This window comes from Diabrotica undecimpunctata, chromosome 4 (genome assembly GCF_040954645.1).
Source record: "Diabrotica undecimpunctata isolate CICGRU chromosome 4, icDiaUnde3, whole genome shotgun sequence".
NCBI classification, from domain to species: Eukaryota; Metazoa; Arthropoda; class Insecta; order Coleoptera; family Chrysomelidae; genus Diabrotica; species Diabrotica undecimpunctata.
In genome coordinates, this window is record NC_092806.1 from 162,619,161 (window position 1) to 162,642,769 (window position 23,609).

The 23,609-nt window shown below is 32.3% G+C and overlaps 1 protein-coding gene across 3 annotated transcripts; it reads left to right on the forward strand.

Annotated features, from left to right (window-relative positions):
* The first annotated feature begins 8,745 nt into the window (after window positions 1-8,745).
* On the forward strand, window positions 8,746-22,387 carry LOC140438555 (NADH-cytochrome b5 reductase 2-like). 3 transcript variants are annotated; one of them, XM_072528213.1, is made up of 6 exons: window positions 8,746-8,886; window positions 9,786-9,911; window positions 10,393-10,511; window positions 11,098-11,296; window positions 21,928-22,125; window positions 22,185-22,387. In XM_072528213.1, exons 1-6 carry the CDS (start codon window positions 8,835-8,837, stop codon window positions 22,355-22,357), a joined length of 867 nt encoding a protein of 288 aa, XP_072384314.1. In that variant the 5' UTR covers window positions 8,746-8,834; the 3' UTR covers window positions 22,358-22,387. The 3 variants fall into 3 exon arrangements, with proteins under 3 accessions (XP_072384314.1, XP_072384315.1, XP_072384316.1); XM_072528214.1 differs by having other exon boundaries at window positions 8,779-8,896; window positions 22,185-22,384; XM_072528215.1 differs by having other exon boundaries at window positions 8,885-8,980; window positions 22,185-22,384.
* The last annotated feature ends 1,222 nt before the right edge of the window (window positions 22,388-23,609 follow it).

Here is a 23,609-nt window from a genome sequence, read left to right on the forward strand (position 1 = left end):
AAGTACAAACCCCTCTTTTTATATACAATGGTTTTGGGTGGGAAAAGTCGTATAAAATCTTTAATTACCTTCCCGCACTATTTATTTTCTCTCTAAATATTACAGTCCGATTTCCAAACAAATTCACCTGCTTATTAAACATTGCAGTTGTATATTTTAAAATTTCTATTGACGATTATAAGTTGGAAAGAAAAATAGTATTGATTAGACGAAAACAAATAGTCATAGATATATACTGATGTATAGAGTAGCCCAAAAAAGTATAAATCTATTAAGAAGCTTTATATTCTATAAATAATAATATTTTATGAATTTTAACACAACTAAAAACGATATCGAACTGTTTCCTTCCTATTTAGGTACTTAACATATTAGAAATATCTGAACTTAAAACTATATGGAAGCATCATGGTTTTCTACTTTACGGAAAAGTTATCCTGAATTTCCTATTTACTTTTTTATTTTATTATTTTCATCTCTTTTATATTTCTATTTATTTATTTTACAAAGGCATGTGGCTGTATATCACTTAAATGATGAGATAGAATGATAATAATCAATGCAATTAATTTATTTAATGTAAGAAGAAAGTCTCCCTACTAGCGAAATTCTTGTCTTTTATATTTTGTCCTCTTGAGCTTGATAGCGCAGCATCTCATAAATTCAAAAATGTGTCCAAAAACACTCCAGAGACGTTCAACAAATGTAAAAAGTCTTTACACATCAACAATTTGAATGTATTGCTGTTACTCTTTACATCACCATTTACTTATGCCTATATTAGCTCTATAGGGTTAAATTGACAATGATATAGGGTAAAAGAAGTACAGTTATTCCGCGATTTTTAGATTTTTCATCGATTAGATATCTTTTTATATTTTTGTTTGTGTTGTTGAACGATATTCATGAGATCTTTTTAACTCATACTCACTACATACATAATACTCAAAACGATGTAAAATATCTACCAAAACAACATAATAAAAGTAGAAGAAAAAGAGGAACTACCTGACCATATTGAAGCTGGCCATGGGATAAGACAGGGAGATTCCTTGAGTCCTCTACTCGACGCCATACTACTCTCTCAAAGTCAAGATGATTTAGAACGTATGCTACACCAATTCAATATAACCGCCAGAAAATTTAACATGTTAATTTCCCGAAAAAAGAGAAAATGTATGGTTATAACGGCAAATTTACTAAGATGTTGGAGTTTAAATATCTAGACATCGCATTATCTAGTACGGAAAGCTCGAAACAGAAGTAGAAGATCAAGTGAATATAGCAAATAGGTTGCCTGAATGAAACAACATGGAGAAATAAAAATATCGGGAAAGGAATTAATGGCAGAATTTACAAACAGTCATCAGATCAATAAAAAGGATGTTAAAAACAGCAGAGATGAAAACACTTAAAAGGGTAAAAATACCTGAAAAATAGATGGTTAGACACTATGAGACAGAGCTAGAAGTACAGATATACGACGTAAATGCAAGATGGAGTAAATCAAGGACTAGATAAAAAATAGAAGAGTAGAATGGAACGATCATATAAGCCGAATGATAACAAATAGATTAGTAAAGACGGTGAAAGACGGTTCCCCAATAGGAAGACGATCAGTAGTAAGGCCACGAAAACAATGGAACGACAACTTACTAGAGTCACATTGAAAAACAGACACAGTCATGTATCTATAAAAAGAAGAAGAAGCCTCTGATATTACATTTCAGATTATTTTCTGTTGAGTAGGCTTTTTGCATCTTCTTTGAATAATTTTGAGGGTACTAAACGTGAAGAAAGTTAAAACGGGGACGTTATAGCACAATATAAACACACTGAAAGTCAAAATAATGAAGTTGTAAGCACTCTTCTCATTTTGTTGAAATTTGCTCTAGCCTTTTCTATTCTGATTTTAATCTCCTGATTTAATCATTGTTCCCCAGATATGCATATTTGTCCACTTGTTCGACGTTGGTTCTGTTTATTAGAAGATTCTCGTTATTTCTTTAAGTTTTCGATATTTTCATAAATTTTGTCTTCTTGACGTTATTGTTAGACGGTACTCTTTTCCATACTCCGTTATTCTGGTCACCAGTCTCTGAAGATCTTCAATATTTTCGGCTAAGATCACAGAGTCGTCCGCATATCTAATGTTGTTAATGCGAACTCCATTTACCTTTATTCCAGGTGTTTCACCCAAGAGCTGTTTATAGGATCTCTTCGGAGTAGGCAAAAAGAATTGGCGACAATACGCATTTCTGTCTCACTCCACGTCTAATTTCAATTTCTTCTGACAGCTATTCGTTAACACGTACTTTTGCTCATTGTTTATAGTATAAATTTGATATGATCCTGAGTTCGTTGTAGTCAATCTTCTTTGATTTCAGGACATTCATTAATTGTTCATGTCGTACTTTATCGAATGCTTATGATTATAGTTATTGTCTATCATTAACGCCTATGTCCAGTTTGTGATATATTCGGTTATGGATGACTTTTAGTAGTAACTTTATCACATGAGACATCAAGCTAACAGTGCGATAATCGCTGCATTCTCTTGTGTTTTTTTTTTCATTCTCACTAAAACATCAATGTGCTTCTCATCTACAATTTTTAGGATTTCTATAAGAAGCATGTCAGGTCCAGGGCTTTTCTCACTCTTCATTGATTTTAATGGAAACATTATACAAAACGGAATAAATAAAAAAAATAGATATTAGAGTAGGCGGTACTGTAGACTAGCACGAAGCTTCAAACTAAATTTTCTGTATTTTTAAATTTTAAATAATATGTTTACAATTGAATAAAGTAATTTTATTACTTATTTATTATTGATATTTTAAACAAATTATATTAAATTCCAATAATTTAATAAATTATTATGTTTACTCCTAACGCCACCTGTTGACGTATTAACAAAGCATACGTTGTCTGACAGACCTGTAAAATTCAAACGAAATATTAAATTAATATTAAAATATAAATAAATGTCATTTGATAGTAAATTTAATCAATATTTAAACTAAATAAGATGTTTAAAAATAATAATTTTATTTATTTGAAATTATTTTAAAACGAGAAGTGTCATAAAAATTTGATGACAGATTATTCAATATTATTATTAGTTGAATGACATTAATGACTTTAAACCTGCTTAGAATAAAGATTGATGACTAGAAACGAATTGATCGAGAGTAGTGAATCGATGTGAAGAATCACTATTTCGTGACGCTACCCGTGACGCTAGTTCCGTGACGCTTGCCTCAGCATTTTACTATATAGAGAAAAACTAATACAACGCCAGTTTCGCCAGTAGATATAGAAGCTTCCCTTTAAAACCCATTTTTCAAGAATTAAAAAAAATGTTATTTTTAATGTGAAAATAATTAGTTTTTTGCTATTATTTTAAATTAGTAATTGTTGCAAATCATGTTCACCTTCTACTATCAATTTCAATGGACTGTCTGTTTGTATATTATCCTGATGATTTATTCCAGTTTTATTAGGCCCCGCTGTAGAAAGAAAACGGGTGTATTCAGACAAAATACATTAAAGTCCCGTATTTATTTTCAATGGTTCCTCATATAATAATCAAACTGGTGGTATTAAAACAAATTATCGAAATTGACTGTTATTGTCGTTTCTGACGATTATTTTTCTTCGGTTTGAAAATACAAATCGTCTCCGGTTGAATTAGGGAATGCAAACTTGGTGATATGTATGTTTGTTATCGTGTTGCACAGTGGACTAATCTACGCGGAAGATAGTTAAGTTTTAATTATAGGTGTAAACTGACGTAAAGACCTCACAAAGAGATACAAATATAAATTATATGTAACAAGAATCTCGAAAAAGTCTTCTGATTACGACAATTAATTATAAATTAGTACTTTAACTGTGTTGTTATCCAGGAATTACAACTTTACCCCAGAAAATATTCTTAAAGATAATATTTTATTCTAGTATTATATATATTCAGCCAGTCTTCCAGTTTAATGGATGGAGAATAAAGTACTGGTCTTTTTAGGCTTTTTGTTGCTTGCCATAGAGAGTACTCAGTGCTGCTATCATCCGTCAACTGTCTTAGGCAAGAACTGATATTCATTTTTTATTTTTTGAATCTCTCTTTTAAGTTTTTGGCTAGCATTGTTCAAATTTATTTAATCTTGAGGAGCTCTGGTTTGTTGCCACCTTCTTCCTAGTTTTCTTTTCTCTTTAATTAACTTTTTAATTTATTTCGGGTAGTTGTTTCCTTTTACTTTTGATTTTAGGGTAGGAATGCTTTCCCATGCTGATTTTTGTATATTTTGAACAACTAACTCTTGTTCTTCATCTAACTGTTCAGTTTTTTTTAAAGGGTACTATTAATTCAATTCTATATTCAAGGATTAATCTAAAACATTCCCAGTCTGTTAGTTTATTTTTTAGGAATAGATTATACTCATTTCTAATTATTTGTATGCAAGTGAAATTTAAAAACAAAACACTAATAAAGAGCCTGTATGAAACTTAATAATTTTTCCATTTTAATGTAAATTATACAATGACGAATTCTGCCAATCAGACAACACATCAAGAAAATATATTTAGATACAACGAACGTATCTGTTTATCTAAAAAAGCACACTTTTTATTGATTTGTCAGAGATTATTTTCGAGATTTACGAAGAAACTATCCAGACTCCGCGCTGTGTATGGACCAGACAGTGTTTACAGAACGGGTCACATATTTTTGTATCCAGTTTACCGCAGTTGAAACAGATAGATTAAATTCGTTAGAAAACGGCATTTTTGGCTTAATTTTAGATTACTTTCAAAACAAAATGTTCCATAAAACAAAGTATTAATAAAAATTAATCGATTTATCGTAAGACCCCAATCATTTAAGAATTATTTATCATTTGTACTAGGTCTAGAGTTTAACATGGTTCTGAAACCATTTTCGCATTGGAAATCGAAAAAAAAAATGTAAATTTTATTACAATTTATTGCGGTTTAATTTGGGAATGCCACCAACTTTGGTCTTTTACAATTTTTCTCGATGGCTCTGTAGTATTAGAGAATAATAATAATTAACGGCTTAGTACGTTAAGACATTAATATTTTTGCATAACATTTAGTTCCGGGCTTTGTGTAAATAAAAACAATCAGTATGGAATAAATCTTCATAATAAGACGATTTATATCGAATCGAAAAACAAAATGATCTCCAAAGATAACGAGAAACTCAGAGTTTTAAGGTTTTAAGAAACAATAATATTATGTTTTGTATAATATGCACTGTATTATCCCGCCATATTACTGCGGAAAGGGCTTCTTTCGCCAAACGAAAGCCGTTCTCTCATTTCGCTGCGGCGACGGCGATTTTCCATCGTCTTTATTTTTCCGTGAGTTTGCAGGAAATGGCGTTTCCGGGATTTCATCGCAGGAAAAACACCAAGTTCCGACTTCCTCAATTACAATTTTAAATGTGGGAGAAGCATGATGAAATAAATCAAGTAAACCATGATAAAAGGGGGAGACTTGTGTTGAATTTATTAAGGAAAAACATCAAATAAACTCGAATTTTCGTTAAAACAAGAACGGGTATTCCACAATTTTTATGTTATAAGGGATAATATCGTGCTTACTGATTTTTAAAAGTTTTTCAAATTTAGTACAATATTAAGTCTCGTTTGAATTCTAACCTTAAAAGAAAAATATATGCATTAGTTGTTTTTATCAAGCCATTGACAATTGTTGTGAAATTGAATGCGACGTTGACGGGAAGGTCAGCAATTTATCCATTCTTCAAATTTCATTTCATGAAATGACAGATATAATTTGGCATTGCCAAGATGAAGATTATATAGGTACGTATATTTTGCAAACAAGAAATTTGCAATTAAATTTAAAAATAATATTCTGATATAGTTGCGGTAATCTTATATTGTAGAACGCTTTAAACGGATGGTTTCACAATGCACGGTTATTCTCCTACAAGAATTACTAAAACAACATCTACCATAATTGATTATATTGTGATCATGAAGCAGTATATACCAAGTTTAACACTCTTACCAAAAAACTCGAAACCCAACGTTTAGGTAGGATTTTTTCCGCTCAAAACTTTCGTAAATTCCAAAATTTTTGCTTGACTATCCGACTTTCCCTCTATGGACGTGGACTATAATTTCAGTGATTTGTTAAAATAGGCTTGTCTGTATTTTCAATGAGGCATTTCCTTTAATTACAATTAAGTCAAAACATCATAAATGCGTTCACTACTGTACATCAAGAAATTTACTACCAAAGTCTTTGTCACTGAATATATCTCCAAGTAGAGAGGAACATATCTAAAACTTATGAAAACAGCTAAAAAAATATACTATTAGAATCGTCTGGGAAGCTCTAAAAATGTTGCAAGAGAAACTTGGTCCATAATAAACGATATTCAAAACAAAACTAACACAGCTCAAACATTTTCTCTTCCAAACCCTGAAAATTTAAATGAATAGTTAACGTTAATGTGAGTAGAAAATAACATCAATTATTTTGCCATAACAAGATCCTATATCCTATCTCCCCTATTCAAAAAAGGTCTCGAATTCATTCTTTATAAGACCAGTTGATAAATCTGAACTGATTCAAATAATCAGTGGTATCAAAAGCAAATCTTCCTGTAATTCTGATGGAATATCCATAAAAAACTTTTTAAGTCTCCCAAAAAATGTGTTGGAAGTCCTGGTCTCACTAATTAACGATTCCTTTGAAAAGGTATATTTCCAGAGTTCCTAAAGACAGCCATTATTATTCCTCTTCACAACTATAGACCTATTTTGAATTGGTTCCAATCTTACTTAAGGAATAGAAAGCAACTAGTTAGAGCAAATGATATTTGTCACAAGTCACAAAAACATTATATGTGGAGTACCACAAGGTTCAGTATTGGATCCTTTACTTTTTGCTATCTTTATAAATGACATCACTTAAACAACTTAACTAACTTAAACAACTTAAAAATCGATGGAAAATTTTTTCTTTTTGTTGATACCAGTATTAATTGGAGGAACTCTAAAATTGCAACTCTTCATGCAATTATAACTTCTGATCTACTTAAAATAAAAACCTGGTCCGACTCTAATTTACTCTCTTTTAACGTAGATAAGACAGTAGCGTTATCCTATAATGCAGCTCTTCAACTCTTGCTTCTTAATAACAGATAGATTAGTATCGTTGATTCTGTAAAATATCTTGGTATTTTAATAGACAGCAACCTTAAATGGTCCCTTCATATCGATTTGTTAAGTAAAAAATTAGCCTTAGCCTGCTATGCAATAAGATCTGTTTCAAAGGAAATCAATTTAGCATCTTCCAAAATAACATATTTTTGTTTGTTCGAGTCTCATCTTCTATATGGCCTTCCTTTTTGGGGTTCTAGTACAGTTGACCAATCCGATGTTATTTTTAAATTACAAAAAAGAGCAATACAATTACACAATAAAACTTTGATTAGGTACTATTAAATTTTAGCGATTTTTAGCAAAAAATTATTTTCATCTGCTCCACAATCCTCATGAGCCCATCGGCAACATTTTCTCCATTGCTCCCCTCTTTATCAGAAGAATACAAACATCCACAAAGAAGGCATTTTGTATCATCGTCCATGTCGTCGCTACTGTCGTGGAGAGAAATTTTATCATCTTCTTCATCGTTTGTTTCACTAACATAATATTTTTCTCTTTATTTTGGTTTGATTTGGATTTCACTTTGGGTGGTTTTCCTTTTGCTGTTAGGACTCCTTTATCCATACCTCCACCTAAAACGTTTCTCTCTGTCGTTATTTTCCTATTTCTTTAAGTATTTTTCTTGTTTTTAGCGTTTATAAGATTTCGGCTTGAATTAGATCGCATTGTTGTGTACAACTGTTTCTGGGCTACAGATGCTGATTTTTCCAGCAATATTCTTATTTAGTTTTGCTTTATAGAGTGTGTATGTGGTTAAATCCGCTTTGCAAATTCTGTCTGGCTTAGAGTGGTCCTTACGGGTAGTCGTGGAAGCAAGACTATGTCTTCTGGGCTGATGAATACCTTGCCCAGAACCGCTACAGAATAGTTGTGGTTCAGCTTGGGATGGACCTCCTTCTGGAAGTAGATTTGCAGAGTCCGCGATGTGAATAGGGAAGTCCTGATCACTAAAAACATGTTTGTTCGGTGGGTATAAATCTGTCCTTTTGAAACTGTTGTTGTTTAATTGTGGCAGCGTCCAAGTGCTGCATTTTGTGACTTAAGTGAGGGGGGCAGGCAGACGATGCTCACATTGTTATTTCGTGCACGGTTTATTGGGTCCACGTTTCTCCTATGGCTATTATCTCTGTCGAGGACAAGGCCCTGGGTTATCTTTTGAGATAAGGAACCAGTGGGTGTTCCGTTCCGAAAGTACTTCATAGTTCTTCTCAAATTTCTGTTTTGTTTAAACATCTTTTCTTCTGTTTGTTAAAATTGACTAAAAGCAATCTTGAACATTTCTTCGTATTCCATGGAAGTCTTTCATTTCAAGGTTGCAAACTGGGATTTACCAACTGTAAACTCCTATCTTTTATATTTATATTATGATGTGTTCTGACTGAACTACCAGAAATGGTAGTGAGTTACTTCTTTGTAGTTGATGTCCAAGATCATCTACATACCACCATTATCAGTTTGAAACATGCCACAAGAAAATATTTTTACATGAAAATCAGTAAATTAAAAAATCAGTAAATAATCAATAAATGAAATTTTTGACAACCAACTGCCAAAAAAACTATCAAATTGTCAGTTTTTGTCAAAATATTATTTATATGAATATTTACGATGTTATGTAGAAAATTGAGAAAATTTAGTGATTTGTGCAGAAATTATTCGAGTATGAAAGTGTAGGATGTTTTATTAATATAGACAATGAATAATAATCCACATTTGTATAACAGAAAACAGTTTGGAGTTTTGTATCAATTTTGGTTTGCATAACTTTTTCTAGACCATAAGCTTTTTCACATTTTTGGTATTCACAGTTTTATATAATTTATATTACAATTCTACCTCTCATAGTTTAGGTGCCACATCCAGATTAAAACTTAATAATTGTTCAAAATGAACTTTTGTTTTTGTGAGGAACATTCCTTAGAAAATTGTTGACTATAATCACATATTATGTCTTTAAGCGAATCTGTAAGAAATATAAACAATATTTTGTCTGCTGTAACCTAATTCTGCAACCGATTTTTCCACTTGCTCACAATATTCGCAGATTCTTGAACATTTTTAACTCTTCGTTGTGATTTCCAGTGCTGGGATAGCATTATCATATTATTAATAAGATAATGATCTATGGCTTTATTTTCAAATTAAAAAATATCCTTATCGTATAATAAGTTAAAAGAATGTCCTTATTCACTATATTTTTTCATTCCGACTCTAAAGATTTTCCTGTTCAATTAAAAAATATTCTATTAAATTTGATCTTTAAAAGTAATGTGCTTTCTTATAAAACATACGAAAGATATATTTAGTATTTTTATTAGTATTCGTTACGACTTTTACCTATGAAAAACAGTGAAATATACTTCATTTTTTTTTTCTAATTCTTTGTCTTAACTAAAAACATGATATTATTATTTCTACAGCCTGCCAAACTTCAACAATTAGTAAAAATAGATGACATCTAATAAAGACCTTACCAAATATCAAACTAAAGTTACCAGGCTCCATCTAGGTTTAATACCTTTCAAACCAAAAACCAACTACATATATCTTACTTTTTAGATTCAGTAAAAAGATTATTGGTAGATCCGAAGATAAGATATAACTTGACATTACATAAAAAAGTTAATGCGAATCATAATGTAAGGATTTTTACTTTTAAGCTACCCGAAGATGACATGGTATTAGGTATTAGTTTTTATTATACAGATTCTGCGTGATCTCATTTTCTTCCTTTTCACAAACTTTTCTCTTATATTCTTTTGTAGTTTGTTATTGAACGAGTTGTTTTTCTGGCATTGACCACTCCCTCTCTTCTTGTGTCGTCACATTTAAGTCAGGTCCTAACCTCCTCCAGCATCCGCGTCCAAACATCTCTTTCCTGGTCTGCTCCTCTCTCCAGTTATCCAAACTGAATATATCTTTTTACTTTGTCTATTCCCCTCTTCTTTGGTGTTTCCACTGCCTGATGTTCCATATTAGTTCCACTGAGGGTTCTACTAGATGTTCTATTATTATCCATTTTTTAAAGTGACCTAACCTAACCTAACCTAACCTAACCTAAACTATTACTCTACTTGTTGGTTCTGGATATTTCATCTTGCTTTATATTTACGAATATAAGTTTTCAGCTTGTTTAAAAGATTGTGAATTAGAACGATTATTTTAGGCCATTCGTGTGGACAACACTGTTCGTTTTATGCCAATATTGGAGGAGAAACTGTTTCAAGAACTTATACCCCAACATCAATTTGTTCTACAAGAGGATATGCTGAATTTATGATAAAGGTAAAGCGGAGTATATCGCCATCTTGGTGCGTGGATTAGGTATCTCAAAATTTTAACTTTCTAAATATTATACAAACGGGGAGTTTTCTTTTGTTTTCTTTTTTATCCAATTATTCATTTGGTCGAACCCTATTATTAGTAGTTTTTTGCTGTACTTACTTTAATCAGTTTCTTGCAGAGAAGACTGTATGGTCATTCTCAAACGTAACAAGGAAATTATATTTTAAATTCGGTGGATCATAATCGTACAAAATAATAGAAAGTTGTACTCAAATATTTCGTACATCCCAAGTGGTCCATTTTTTTCAACAATTGATGTTATTTTATTGGAACTTTATTGATATTATTCTAATATAAAAGTGCCATAAACAAAAAGTGCATTTGTTAGAGGCGTTAGAAGAGTTAGAGCGTAAAGTCGAGGTGGTAGTGCATTTTATCACTTTCTATAATGCACAAAAATTACTAAAATTTATATATGGTCCTTGTTGTTGACTAGTTCTTACATTTGCAAAAACGAGTTACCCAGTTCTTGCATCTCTATCACTATAAGCAACAAATATTTCAGTGACCCATTTATTTTTCTTAGATTTATTTTAAAAACGAAGATCCGAAATATCCAGCTGGTGGTAAAATGTCACAGTATTTGGAGAGTCTGAAAATTGGCGATGTAATTAAAGTATCTAATCCTTCTGGTAAAGTTATTTATAAGGGAGGAGGTAGACTCTATATAACACATAAAAGTGGGACAGCTGTAGTAGACACCAAAAAACTTGGATTTATTGTAGGTAAGGAATTTTTAGTGTCCGAATATTTTGTTTGTATATTATTTTCTCATCCATGTAATATTATTTCCTTTTTACTTCTGTATTTATTTTTTTCTATTGCTGCTTTATTTTTAAGGTGTCTCTATCGTTTCACAAAAGTTTTCGATGATGCTGATTTTTCATTTTAGTTTATTTTTTGATGATGTCTTGATTTCACCCAGCCTTGTCATGGGATGACTATTAAACCATCACTATTGAATTTCCTGTCAATACAAATCCGTGGTGGTTTCTATTCTAGCGTTTAATTGGATTCCTAATTTCCTGTCTCGCTAGCAACTTAGTTTGTACCATACTTTTTCAATGTCTTCTACCTATTATCTTAAAGTGTGATTCTTTTTCATTAGAGCTTGCTGATCATAATGGTAAATCTTTATCTCTGTCTTCACAATTGTGAAGTGTACCGTTTCTGGTCTTATGCCTCAATGTTCTGTGTGAGATATTTATCAAAACTTGTATGATACTCTAGAAAGTTAAAACGACACTTCGTCTAATGAATGATCATCAATTACTAGCTGTGTCCAAGGCCACATCCGTAAGCGTTGTATCAGTCGAGTAAGAATGATTACTTCTAAATGTAACTTTTTCTTTTCCCAGCATTAATTTTTTAATTTTTAAATAATTGAAAACATAATTTCCTCTAGATAGTCTAGGAGAAAGTCATAAGTGACCAATAAATCTTTCTTGAATATTTCAATGCATCATTGTTACATCAAACGCTTTAATGCGTTTCCTGCTGTGCATTTCTTATATCAATTTATTATTGTTGCATTTCTGGAATAAAATATATCAATCATTTAAAGAAAATCCCTTTCCACCTTTCTTTTGACGTGACAACGTCTTAAATTAGGTTGTGGCTCGGAGTCATTCATGAAAAAGTGTAACGCCCGCTCACGTCTGTTACAGTGAGTCACCGAACGAGAGAGAGGCCCGCCGGACCGGCGAATGCCTTGCGTCTCTCTCCCACTCAAACATGATCGGTCCGCTGCGCGCGCAGCACTAGAGAATTAGGCGCGTTTAATCGGTGCGTGCTTCCGTGCTTGTGTCTCTGTCAGTGTTGTTCCGTCTACCGATTTTTCGGTAGATCTACTGAATTTGATTCCTATCTACCGATCTACCGAACTGCCCCTTGAATCTACCTAATTTTAAAACAAATATCACAATGAGTTGAAAATAAATTCGGATAATACACTTTATCTTTTTATTTCTGTTACCATCAAAAAACTTTTCAGTGTAACCTAATACTTGGTATTTTTAATACGTTTGTATTAAAATTCATTTGATATACCCCGAGATTTAAGTTCGTAATTTTATACCTAATAATAACATATTGTATAAACATCATTCCGTAATCATAATCATTCACACACGTCTCTTCAATTCTCAAAGAATCTCAAGTATCAAGTGATAAATTATTAGCTAAATGACGGTATGTGTGCTGTCGGTTTTCTTTGACTGTCGACTTAATCCATTAGCAGATAATGGTTGTTACATCTATTTGAACCAGAACGTTTTAACTTTCTGTAAATATTATGACCTATAACTATTTCTCAAAATATTATTAAACCTTATTTGTATCATAATAGCTGATGTGAGCATTTGGTCCCAATAATTTGATTCTTTATTTATTAAACAAAATTCAATGAATTATGGTTATTTCTAATAATTAGTTCAGCATAATTATTTAAGGTCTTTAACTTTTGAACCATTAAGTCGCCACCATAATGGGAAACTTTTCTATTTTTAGTTTTATGGAAAAAGTTATTCTTTCTAAAAAGTTCTGAATGATCTAAAACTTATATTTTTTGACAAACCTCGTGTATATGGCTCAAAAAATTTAATTGATGATTGATTTTAGGTTTTAGGTCATAAAACTAAAAAAAAATTCCATTATGGTGTTCACTTAATTGGACGCACTGTATTAAATATATATATATATATATATATATATATATATATATATATATATATATATATATATATATATATATATATATTGTTATGCTATTTAAATTGTACGATTTACCTTTGATCGTGGATTCAAAATATTTTCCAATTGGCGTCCTAATCGGGATAGGTAATATGACCTGAATAAAATACATAGAATTTCAACTGAACTATATGTAAGATGTCCTTTATTTTAATGAAATTTTACATAACAATCAATCCTGTAATATTTGCAATATACTAACTTTAAATATATGAGAAGTTGTTTTCTATCATGGACCCAAATGTTATTTTACATTGATTTTTAATATGTGTTATAACTAAGCTCTTTTTATAATTCCTTTTTTTTTTAAGTGATCGCAAAATTAACTGTCTCTATTATTTATTCAATTTATTTAATTAATAAATGAAAATCACACTCCGGCTCTAATGAAATTTGACTGACCTTTCCTTCTCTGCCGTTGCAATTCTATGGCCACGCCACAACAAAAAAATCCTTTCTCTGCTTCTGCTCCTATTGTGGTCCAGATGACGTACACCTTTCTCCTATCTGTCCTTGTATCTCCAAATGTTTCCGGCTTCGTCTGCTATTAATATTCTTAGGCCCTTTGGTTTTCTATCTCTCTGTACCCCGTTCCTCACACTGGTCAGCTTTTACACCGCAAATAAACACACCCGGTAAATTACGTCTTCGGGACTTCAAACAAACACAAATCACAAAGCTCCTTCCTTCTTGGACGACGAAAACTGACTAACTAACTTTTTTTTCTCTCTCCTATCTCATAGCCAAAATCAACCTCCTTGCATTCAAAAATTGACCAATAAAAATCATCCACCTCTTGTGACGTATATCCTTACCACCCAACTCTCTCTATAAAACGTCATTCGGGTTATTCCAGAAAACAAACTTCTTTAATTATTCTAACTAAATCTATCTGTTTTACAAATATTTCTTACTAATAGCTACAAACGATACCTGTTTCTCAATTCAATGTCTTTTGTTAATAAACTTTTACCGATATAATCTTTCGGGGAGAAAACCACCGCAAATCCCGGTCTATTGTTCAAAACTTTCTATATACACTTTTATTCCGGGTAAAACCATTCCACAATCACCGACTTATTTAAATTTCTTATCGTTAATATTTGAAAGTCTTGTCTCTGAGGCCTAATGAACAATTCTTCGAACAACTTAAAATACATATTTTGTCTTATACAGGATGTTTGAAAATTCATATGCCCGTGTCTTTATGAAATATCAATAATTTTAATTTTTATTTAAGTAATAAAATTTGTATATCGGTTTTATTGCTTATGGACATTCAAAAGTACAACAAATCCCCGCCTTTGTAATCGATAAAATTTATCAATTTATGCAACTAAATTTTCTCGAGGCAAAATAAACGCACTTCCTGTATGCTATCTGTACTTATGCTACGTATTATCCTATCCTACTATCTACTTTATACAAATTTAAATCTTCATTCGTGATATTTATATACATCATGGATATTATAAATACCTCTGATCTTTTCAGAATCCATATGTTTCAACTCATAGCTGTTTACTCCATCTTCGTTGTTTACTATGTATGGCCCTTCGAAAACAGGCATCAATTTTGCGCAAATACCGGTCTGAAGATTTGACACTCTTAATGCTCTTACCATTACTTTGTCACCCTTTTGGAAAGTTACTGGTCTTCGTTTCCTATTATGACCCTGTCTCTGGATGTATTTCTCATTGCTTCTTCTTAATCTCCTCTGAACGGTTTCTATAACCTGTCGATACTCTCTTTGTTCTGGATCTTCCCACGGTCTTATCGGCATGACGCCTTTCATGATGTATTCTGGTGTTTCTTTCGTTACTGTACTTGGCATGGAATTTAGGTACATCTCTATTTCTCCCAATTTTCTGTCCCATCGCCGATGTTGACCATCCGTTGCAATACGAAGAAATTTCGTTACCTCTTGTATAAATCGCTCAGAAGGATTACTTTGGGGATGCCTGATGCTTACAAAGTTCGTCTCGATTCCCCGTTCTCTAAGCTGTCCCTTGAAACGATCATTTCGAAAGTACGTTGCATTGTCTAGTAAAATTTTTCTTGGGGTTCCTACCGTAGCGATGAAATTGTCTATTTTTCTCAATATTTCTTCCCCTTTTGTGGTGCGGCAACTATATAATTTTACGTATTTTGAGAACACATCCACCATCACCAGAATATGCTTGTTCCTTTGCGTGGTCACAATTAGATCGCTTAACATGTCGATGGCTATAATGTCCAGGTTGTTCCGGGATACAATGCTCTTTGCAATATTTTCGTTTTTAAAATTCCTGCTCTTGTATTTCTGGCATACTTCGCATTTCTGTGTGATCTCTTTTGCAATGCGGTAATCTTGTCGACTGATGTAGTTTTCCCTAAATACAAGCCATACCTTTCTACTGCCAATATGTCCATTTTCCTCGTGTAGTTTCTTGATGATTCTTTCTGCCAATGTCGGTGTCACTAAATATAATTCCTTTCCGTCTATTCTCTTAAAAAATATCTCGTTTTCTAGCTCTGCTCTTCTCTTTTCTCTTTCTTCTAGGCCTTCCTGGTCGGTCCTTATCTCATTTAACGAAAATATCCCTTCGTCTTGTGTCAGTATATTCAATCCCACATGTAATGTAATTGTCTCCTTTTTTCCTGTATCTTCGTCCCGTGTTAAAGCGTCAGCTATTATGTTGTCTTTCCCTTTGATGTATCGAAATTGGAAATCATACTCTTGTAAGAGCAGAATGCCTCTGTGTATTCTGTTATTTACCAATCGATTCTTCATGATGTGTATCAATGCTGCATGATCCGTTTCGATGGTGAATTTAGCTCCCAATAAGTAAAACCTTAATTTGTTTACGCAAAATAGTACACTGGCGAATTCCAACTCGGTGACACTGTATTTTCTCTCATGTGTTTTAGTCACTCGAGATATAAAACATATCGGAACCTCTTGGCCGTTTTGTATTTGCGACAACACTCCTGCAAATTTCTGTATCGACGCATCCGTACGGAGTATAAACGGCAAATTGTAAATAGGGTGATATATTTTTGTTCCTTTAGCAAATTCTTGTTTCAATATTTTGAAAGCTTCCTCCTGTTCTTCTTTCCAATTCCATTTTGTCCCTTTCTTTAACAATTTTATTAAAGGAATTTCTTTTTGGCTTAAATCGGGAATTAATTTCTTGAAATAATTTATCGTACCGAGAAACCCTCGCAATGTTTTTAGATTTGTTGGTCTTGGGTATTCGTCGATGAGCTTTACTCTGTCCTCGGCTAGACTTACAGTTTCGGTGTCAAGTTTGAAACCCAAATAAATCACTTCCTTTTGAAAAAATTGACATTTTTCAATGTTTAGTTTTAATCCCGCTGTGTCCAATTCTTTCAAAATTATTTTGATATGTTCCACATGACTCTGCATATCTTGTGAAAAAATTAATAAATCGTCGATGTAATGGACGATGAACTCTTCATGGTGATTCAAAATGGTATGCAAAGCTCGTACAAGTGCTGCACAGGCGCTTTGTAATCCAAACGGAACTACCTTAAATCGGTATACTATACCATCAATTGAAAAGGCAGTGTAGTTTCTACACTTTTCAGCCAAAGGTATTAACCAAAAACTATGCTTTAGATCAATTTTTGAGAAAATATGTGATCCCGTGATCCTTCCAAAAATGGCCTCGATATTTAACGGTGATTCATATTGTGATACTGTGTGTTGGTTGATATTTCGGGCATCTAAACAGAGTCTTAACTCTCCACTGCTCTTCTTCACTATCACAATTGGGTTAATATAGGGTGAGTCACATCTCTCAATGATTTGATCTTCCAACATTTTTTTGATTTCTTGCTTTACTTCTTGCCGATACTTATAAGGAATTGGATAAGTCTTCGATCGAAAATTTCTCAAGTTTTTCACCTCAAATGAGTGCTCGTATTTTGTGGCCACTCGGTTTTCCTCATTTATCAGCGTTTCATAGTCTCTTAAAATTATACGCAAATCATTTTCTTTGCCTTCTCCACATATCAATTTTTTGTCTCTCCCATCAAATTTTTCGCACATATTCACCGTGTACTCCGTGTCTTCTTCAAACACCACTGTCTCCATTGTGTCCTCTTCATTTTCCTTTGTTTTTTTTTTTGTTGGGCTCGTCTCTTCTTTTGAGGAATCCCAAGTTTTGCTTTTATTTCTTGTCAAAATTTTTCCATCTTCTTCTCCTGAGCTCGTCTCATCTTTTGAGGAATCCCAGGTTTTTTTTTCTTTGATCTTTTTCAGACCTTTTCCCCTCTTTCTTCCTTTTCCTTTCTTCGTCGCCAGGTTCATTTCCACCGTTTGTTCTTTCTCTGATTCGTCCGTAATTTGTTTCTCTTGTTGCTTATCCTGTTCTTCTTCTTTTTCCTTGGTTATTTTCATCGTATTGGTTTTGAAGTCGATCACTACATGTTTTTCCGTTAATTCGTCAACGCCTACAATCATGTCATGTGACATATTCGGCATTATTACACATTGAAGTGCATACATATTTTTTTTCAATCGTACCATTACTCGTATACCTTCATTTATTGTTGCCAATGTCCGTTTATTTGCGCCCACTAAATTCACCCTAGGTATTTTATAAATTAGACTTGTTAAATTTACTTCTTCGATTAATTTTCTGTTGACCAGTGTTATTTCAGAGCCTGTGTCTATCATAATTTTAATTGGTTTCTCATTTATAAATCCATCCACAAATTTTAAATTAACTCCATTTCTCTTTTCATTGTTTCCTGCCAGTTTAATAAATTCCTTGGGGTGACAAAAAATTCCTGTTTGTTTCTTCGTTTTTAGTGAGCGCCTTCTTGAAAACACGCCTGTTGTTCTTCTGTGTTTTCTCTCCCGTCATCTTCTCTCTCATATTCATTTTCTTCTCTTTGCATATTATTTATTTCTCTTCTGTTCTCTTTTGGTCTATCATTCCCGTATCGATTACCGCGAGATTCCTGTTCATTCCGTGGGTTATTGTATCTGTTTCCTTGGTATGGGCGGTTATTTCTACTCTGATTTTCCCGATCCCTGTTTTCATTCCATCTCTGGGTTCTGGGTTCATAATTCTCTCTTCCGTTCGGTCTATTTTCATATCCCCGTCTAGGTATGAATTCTCGTCTTGTATAATCTCTTCTAAAATTTTGACCTCTATCTCTATATTCTTGGTTTTCTCTTTGTCTATAATTTTCTTGCGGTCTTCTTTCTCTTCTTTCATGCCTACGTGATTCTCTCATTTGCAAAAATTGACATAAGCTGTCAATGTCCTTGTAATTTTGGAGATTTATGTGGTCTTCCAAGGTATCTTCAAAATGTCGCGATATCAACTCGACCAATTGTTCTGATGAATAATTATATTGCAAATGTTTTGCATTATTATAGAGTTGTAATGCGTACATCTTTTCTGATACGCCCATCCTCTCATGGTATTTTCCATTTTGTAACTCTTTATTTACTTGTAGTTGCTGGATTTTTCCCCCGAAATAATTTAAGAATCTTCTCTCAAAATCTTGCCAATTGTCCAATTCTTCTTCCTTGCTGACAAACCAAAGATTTGCCTCTTCTGTGAGATGGTTTCTGATGGTTTCCTTTGCTGTTGCAAACGGTCCTATGTATTTGACTTTTTCCTTTAGGTTATTTATAAAAGGCACTGGGTGTATTTTCCTTATATCCCCGCCAAATCGTACTTTTACGTCTTCTGTGCTATGTACAATGACTTCCTTTCTTTCTACTCCTCTTATCTCCATCTCTGCAATTTGTTTAAATCTCCTTTCCGTTTCTTTCCGGTCTTCTTGTAGCGCATTTTCAAATTTTATTTCTATCTGTTCTAATTCCCTTTTTTGCATACTCTGAATATCCTTCATTTTAGTTTCGATTTCTTCTCTCTGCAATTCTATTTTCCTCTCTGTTTCTTCCCTACTTCTTTCTAAACAGACTTTTATTTCGTTTTCATATTTGTCCATACGCGTTTCCATTTTTTGTTCCATTTTTCTTTGGTTTTCTTCCAAATTGTCCAATTTTTGTTCCGTTCTTTGTTGTGATTCATCCATTATGTGTTTTGTTTCCAGTTGATTTTTATCCATTTTTTGTGACGATTCTTGTATTTGTTGTGTCTGTATTTGCATCATAGCTAATAATTTTTCTAACATCCCTGTTTCTTTTCTTTCCTCCATTATTGTAGCATTTCCTTCATTATCCGATCCTTCATCAATAATTGTTTCCTCTTCTATCTTATCCTCTTTCCTTTCTTGCGTTTTGCTTTGACTCCTTGTGGTCGACATGTTCGTTAGATTATTTATCCCCGCCAAATATGAAACTTTGAAATTTGTGCAATAATTTCCCCGCCAAATATAAAATTCTACTGGTCTGTTGCAACAAACGGGACTTTTCCTGTTCAAATGTAATAACTCTTGAGTACGAGTATCAAATTTCAATATCCCACAAATAAATCAAATGGTAAAATATCAAATGTCAAAATCAATCAAATCATTCAAGTATGGTAAAATTATCAAATTTAAATATCACACAAATAAATCAATTATGGTAACCTATAAATTGTCAATATCACGAATAAATCAATTATGGTAAATTGTATCTTAAAAAAAATATATAATCTTTATGTCCTCAATTTTTACATAATATTTCACTTTATCCCCGGCATATAAACTTTCAAATATCTGCTCGTCTACTCCTATCCTTTCAAATTTGCCAACTAGAAATATTTTTCAAAGCTTTACACGTTGGGGGCCATTTTGTTATGCTATTTAAATTGTACGATTTACCTTTGATCGTGGATTCAAAATATTTTCCAATTGGCGTCCTAATCGGGATAGGTAATATGACCTGAATAAAATACATAGAATTTCAACTGAACTATATGTAAGATGTCCTTTATTTTAATGAAATTTTACATAACAATCAATCCTGTAATATTTGCAATATACTAACTTTAAATATATGAGAAGTTGTTTTCTATCATGGACCCAAATGTTATTTTACATTGATTTTTAATATGTGTTATAACTAAGCTCTTTTTATAATTCCTTTTTTTTTTAAGTGATCGCAAAATTAACTGTCTCTATTATTTATTCAATTTATTTAATTAATAAATGAAAATCACACTCCGGCTCTAATGAAATTTGACTGACCTTTCCTTCTCTGCCGTTGCAATTCTATGGCCACGCCACAACAAAAAAATCCTTTCTCTGCTTCTGCTCCTATTGTGGTCCAGATGACGTACACCTTTCTCCTATCTGTCCTTGTATCTCCAAATGTTTCCGGCTTCGTCTGCTATTAATATTCTTAGGCCCTTTGGTTTTCTATCTCTCTGTACCCCGTTCCTCACACTGGTCAGCTTTTACACCGCAAATAAACACACCCGGTAAATTACGTCTTCGGGACTTCAAACAAACACAAATCACAAAGCTCCTTCCTTCTTGGACGACGAAAACTGACTAACTAACTTTTTTTTCTCTCTCCTATCTCATAGCCAAAATCAACCTCCTTGCATTCAAAAATTGACCAATAAAAATCATCCACCTCTTGTGACGTATATCCTTACCACCCAACTCTCTCTATAAAACGTCATTCGGGTTATTCCAGAAAACAAACTTCTTTAATTATTCTAACTAAATCTATCTGTTTTACAAATATTTCTTACTAATAGCTACAAACGATACCTGTTTCTCAATTCAATGTCTTTTGTTAATAAACTTTTACCGATATAATCTTTCGGGGAGAAAACCACCGCAAATCCCGGTCTATTGTTCAAAACTTTCTATATACACTTTTATTCCGGGTAAAACCATTCCACAATCACCGACTTATTTAAATTTCTTATCGATAATATTTGAAAGTCTTGTCTCTGAGGCCTAATGAACAATTCTTCGAACAACTTAAAATACATATTTTGTCTTATACAGGATGTTTGAAAATTCATATGCCCGTGTCTTTATGAAATATCAATAATTTTAATTTTTATTTAAGTAATAAAATTTGTATATCGGTTTTATTGCTTATGGACATTCAAAAGTACAACAATATATATATATATATATATATATATATATATATATATATATATATATATATATATATATATATAATTTACGTCATTGCATATGATCTACCGAAATCTACCGAATTTTGCCGAAGGCATCTCCCGATATTGGATAAGCTCCACGGAACATCACTGGTCTCTGTCTTTCTCGAGCGTTCTTGGCGTTCAAGACACATTACAGCAGAAACACTTCCTTTCATTTCATATTTCTCCTATCATCGTCCTATCCTCAACAAAATCACTCAAATAAAAATTAGTTAAGTTTAAGTTTACATGTACAATGTTTTAGTAAACAAAATATATTTCTATAGTTAAAATTTGTGCAATTCTTATTTTCATTCAATTCCTTGTTCCTATTGTGCAATTTAATAATATTCATATCAATAAATATTCTACCGAGAAAAAGACGTTGTCACGTAAAATCTTCGCCCGTAAAACCGACTTTACAGGCAACCGATTTTTTTTTTGTGAGTAAAGCAATTCAATTTGTCAAAATTACATCTTACGACCTCTAATGATTAATATTTCTACAGGTGGAATTGGAATTACCCCTGTAATACAAATGTTGAGGACAATAATCATCGACCCTGAAGACCACATATACTGTACTCTAATATATGCTTCCAAAACGGAAGCAGACATTATTTGCAAAGAAGAATTAAACGACATGGCTAAAAAAATGGAGGGCGGCCGGTTAAAAATCTGGCACACACTAGAAGAGCCTCCTCCTGGTAATTTTTTCTTATCCAATTCCAACTTATTTTATCACTTATCACACATTTTATTTTAGACTGGCGATTCGGCAAAGGGTTCGTTTCAAAAGATATGCTGAGAGATCATCTTTTTCCACCAGGTCCAGAATCGTTAAATTTGCTATCGGGACCTTGGCCGATGCTTCAAGCTTTGGCAAAACAATTAATCGATCTGGGTTATAGCAAACAAATGTATACTAGATATTTTTGAATAAATTTTATCAACATATCAGTGAAGCATTAATATAATTAAGATTTGTGATTTTTATACAATATGAACAAAGACACTTGGTTACAAAAATTCGAAGGGTTGAATAGTTTGCATATCATTAAAATATCACTTTGGACATTTTATTTTAATTTTTCGTAATAAGCTTTTTGATTTTGTAAGTCTATCTTTTTTAAAAAATGGTAATAAAGTATGGGTGAATATGTTTGATATAGAGACCTTTAAAAGACATTAGAATAGGTGCGAAAAATGAAATCAATAGTAGATTTAAAAACATCAAGTCAGGTAACAAAAAAGAAGTACTTATGACTTGATTAAGAATTCTTTCTAAAATTATTCATTTGGATAGTTCTTCCATAGAAGAGATCGAAAATTGATGAAAGTGGAGAAGAAATCAGCACCTTCTAAAAACAAAAATTGACTGTAATATGTGATTAGTACACTGAATGAAGAAGCGTCCCTTAAAGGTTTTGTTTCTGGTTTTTCTCTATTTTTTTAGAATCATTTAATCATTTTATCCTCTAAATCATTCTTAATAATAATTCCATCATGTCAACATAATACTCTTTGTTTTTCTGCTCCACCTTTGAGGCTTTTTTCTTTAAGAGCTTGTGTCCAATCTTTCAGTTTTTGCTCTAAATCTGTAGAAATGTGCCCTATTTAGTCCAGTCGTCACAGAGTTAACCCCTAAAAATCAGACGAACAAGCTGAATTTTGCCGAGAATATTAATTTTGGAACCCCAAAAAGATGCATAGAGTTTACCACTTTTATCCCCAGGGTTACCGCTAAAACCCACGTCGCAAGGGGGTAAAAACACAAAAAAACGATTTATCAAGAATCTGTACAACGAAGAAAAAAATGTTTCAAATAAAAAATGTAGCCGAGATAATTTTAAACAAAAATGTATAGAAGCATTAAAATTCAAATTATTAAAATGTTTGGACTGTCAATTGCTTTTTTTATTTTATTTCGTTATTTCAGTTTAGTATAAGACATAGATTTTTTATTTAGTTTGATATTTCTTCATGAAAAAATTTCTGAACGTACCATTAATATTTGTCAGTAAACCAATATGTTGTTCATTTTGTTTGTGACTCTAGGATAAAGAGAACAACAGTTACAAAAAGAACAACAGTTCAACACTAAAGCATTGGCCGAAATAGTTCGTACAAATTTTTCGCAATTAAATCAATAGATCTGTGAACAATAGATCTGGTCGAATTTACTTCCTTG